The following is a 3,447-nucleotide window of genomic DNA, read 5'->3' on the forward strand; positions in this document are numbered from 1 at the left end:
TTGATACGAAATGAATCTGACTTTGGTAACCATAAAAGACCCAGCGTCTTTGTGAATTGGGTTTCCTTGGAATCAAAATTGAGATTTACTTCTTGATCTTCTGTAGCGATTCCATGTAAAAGTTTTGGGTTGTTTGCACACCATTTTTTTAGTTTCATTCCAGCCTTGTCTAGAATTGTTATTAATTGTTGTTGAATTAGTAACGCTTCGTTGATGGTATCAGCTCCTATTAGACCGTCGTCAACATAAAAATCCCTTTTTAAAGATGTGGCGCCATATATGTAAATAATTTCCTTGATATTCATCCGCCAATTTTGTTAGACAGCGTGTTGCTAAATATGGTGCTGCTCTTGTGCCATAAGTAACTGTGTTCAACTGATAATAATTAAGTGGTTCTGTGGGATTTTCTCGCCACATTATGAGTTGCAGATTTCGATCATCTTTGTTAACCCATATTTGACGGTACATTTTTTCCACATCAGTTTTTAAAACATATTTGTGCATTCTAAATCTGAGCAAAATCGAAAACAGTTCGTCTTGAACTTTTGGACCATTAAACATTATGTCATTTAGTGATGGCTCTGATAATTTGTGTACTGATGCGTCAAATACAACTCGCAGTTTTGATGTTGAGCTGTCTGGACGTAGCACACAGTGGTGAGGGATGAAATATTGGGGAGATATTATTTCGCTACCGCTGAATTTTGTCATGTGTCCCAATGCTTCATATTCCCTCATAAATGAAACATATTGATTCTTTAGATCAGGATTTTGAATGAAACGGCGCTCGATTGTCTTGAACTTCTCGTAAGCGATTCCTTTTGTATCTGGTAACACTGATGGATGATTCTTTAGTGGGAGTTTCACAACAAATCTGCCATCACTTCCTCGAAAAGTGTGTTGCAAAAAATGTGACTCACAACGCAATTCGTCTTCTGTGAGTTCCGAAGTTGAATCTGGAATTTCTTCTGATTCCCAGAATTTCAATATAGATTCTTCTAGTTCCTTAGTAGTGCACATGCCACAAGTTGCCGTGCTTGAATTTAAAGTTTCAACATTGCCAGCTACAACCCATCCAAAAATAGAATTCTGAAGTGTTGGAAGACTACCTGCTAGTTTTATTTGACCTTCAATAAGTAACTTGAAAAAGATCTCTGCTCCTAACAGGCAATCTATTCGGCCAGGTTTGTTAAAATCTGGATCAGCGAGAGTTAATTCCTTTGGAATATCCCAGGATTCGATATTCAAATACTGCATTGGCTGATCTGAAACGATTTTTGGTATGATATGTGCATCCATCTCTGCTACAAATTCGTTCAACGTTGATTGTACTCGAATTATTGTTTGATGACGTATTTTTGATTCATTTGCTCCTACGCCTTCCATACTCATAAGCGTTGGCCTAGGCTTGCAGCCCAATTTTTGTGACAGGCGGTTTGTTATGAGATTGATTTGAGAGCCAGAGTCCAATACTGCTCTGCATTCAATTAGTCTTCCATTTGATGCCAGCAATCTTATTCTGGCCGTCCCTAATAAGACATAATTAGATTCCTGTCTGGTATTGTTTGTTAAAAGAGTTATTTTATTTGATGATTGGTTTGAAACTGAAGCTTGACCTGTTTGTTGAGGCGTCGAGTTATTTCCTTGAAGAACAGTACCTTTTGTGTATTGATTCCCCTTTGGATTATGCATCAAAGTGTTATGTTTTTTAGAACACTTAGTGCAGTGCCTTGATTTACACTCATCAGCTCGATGACCAATCCTGAGGCAGTTCACACACAAATTGAACTCCTTAACCCAATTCCATCGTTGTGATAGATTAGCCGTCTCGAATTTTTTGCAAGCGTAGACCATGTGACCGTCTTTATTGCAAATTGGACAGGTTTTACTTAAACCAAATTTTGTAGCTGAAGCACATGTTCGAGTGAATGATGATTCTCCTTTTCCCCTAGCCTCAAGTGATTGAAATCTATGTTCCAAAAATTTTAGCAATTCATCAATGGTTATTAAACGTTTGTTGTCTGTTAGCCCTTGTTCGAAAGCTGTTAGAGTTTCTGCATCCAGCTTGCGCAGCAATAGATGTACCAGGATAATATCCCAATGTTCGACTGGAACTCCTTGAGCCTTGAGACCATGTATGCATTCCTTGCTTACATCGTGTAGAGATTTTAATGCTGGTGCCGACTCCCTTTTAATGGAGGATTGTCCCATTAATTTATTTAGGAGTGTTGTAACCAGAAGTCGTTTATTTTCATAACGACTTGTAAGTAAAGTCCAGGCTATATTGTAATTTTCTCCTACTACTGGAAGATGTCTAATTAGCCCCTTTGGCTCGTTATCCAATGATGTAGTCAGATAATGCATTTTTTTGCTGTCACTGATGTCCGTGTTGTGGACCAATTCCATATACAAGTCCTTGAATTCCACCCACCGCATATAGTTTCCATCAAATTTTGGTAGTGATATTCTTGGTAGAGGCAATTTGCAATCTGTCTGTCTTGAGTTGCGAATTGTCTGATTATTATGCAAATGTTGCTGTAGTTCGATCATGGCAGCTCCTGCCTTTTCCTCGAGTTCATAAAACATTTCCAGTGTGTAGTCCTCAATGATGCTTTCGTCGGTAGCTTCCCATAACGTTGTGTTATTTGCCGTTAAATCGACCATATATCCTTCAAGACTGGCTGCCTTTATAGAATAGTATGTAGATGGTTGTTCAACTTGCCTGTTGACCATGATTCCTTCTATCGTTCTTTCAATTATACGTATGAGTGCCTTCTGATTTCAGAGTAGTTTCCGAATGTTTGAATCATTTATCTGATTGTTTTGCTCAATTGTTGTGCCATTGCTTGCTGAAGATGATTTTTCTAGCTCTATTGCTTCAATTTCTAGAACCTTGTTGTAATCGACAATCATTTTAAGAATACTCTGATACTCTTTGTTCACCAAGTATTCATGGTCGTCAACCTTGTCCACTGAAGCCATGATTTCCTGATGATTTTCATGATATTCGTCACCCAACCTTTGAAATTCTTGAATCTTGTCTGTATAGAATTGAGAAGTTCTGCGAGGTTTTCCAGCTTTTTTGCAATTACCAATAAATTGTTTGATTTTGTCGCCCAATGCCTTTTGGCGATCCACTAGCGAACTGAAACCCATTATCCAGTTAGTTGATTTGTTGATTAACAGCCAATTTCACACCTTGTGAAACTAAAGTTGTTTTATTTGTCCTCTGTTGATGCTGACACCAAAGCCTGTATTGATGTGATCGTAGGACACCTTTACGTAAATTTCGTGTTGAATTATCAAGCGATTCACCTGACAATCACGTCGGGGTCACCAAATTAAATGTTAATGAAATAACACTTAAGAAAATGAGTTGACAGCACTTAAACTGTAACTCCTGATTGTAAAGCTGAGTTTCCAGCACTTGAACTGAAACTCTCGAAA

The 3,447-nt window shown here is 38.0% G+C and overlaps 1 protein-coding gene across 1 annotated transcript; it reads right to left on the reverse strand.

The window, feature by feature from the left end:
• Positions 1 to 240: 240 nt before the first annotated feature.
• On the reverse strand, positions 241 to 2,733 carry LOC119684176. Its single transcript, XM_038098148.1, has one exon. It carries the CDS (start codon positions 2,731 to 2,733, stop codon positions 241 to 243), a length of 2,493 nt encoding a protein of 830 aa, XP_037954076.1.
• Positions 2,734 to 3,447: the final 714 nt, after the last annotated feature.

The sequence above is a fragment of the Teleopsis dalmanni genome, chromosome 2, assembly GCF_002237135.1.
Source record: "Teleopsis dalmanni isolate 2A chromosome 2, ASM223713v2, whole genome shotgun sequence".
In the NCBI taxonomy this organism is placed as follows: Eukaryota; Metazoa; Arthropoda; class Insecta; order Diptera; family Diopsidae; genus Teleopsis; species Teleopsis dalmanni.

What these genes read in the sequence shown, in the direction of transcription:
- LOC119684176 (XM_038098148.1), bottom strand. Translation starts at nt 2,733, where the DNA reads ATGGTCAACAGGCAAGTTGAACAACCATCTACATACTATTCTATAAAG.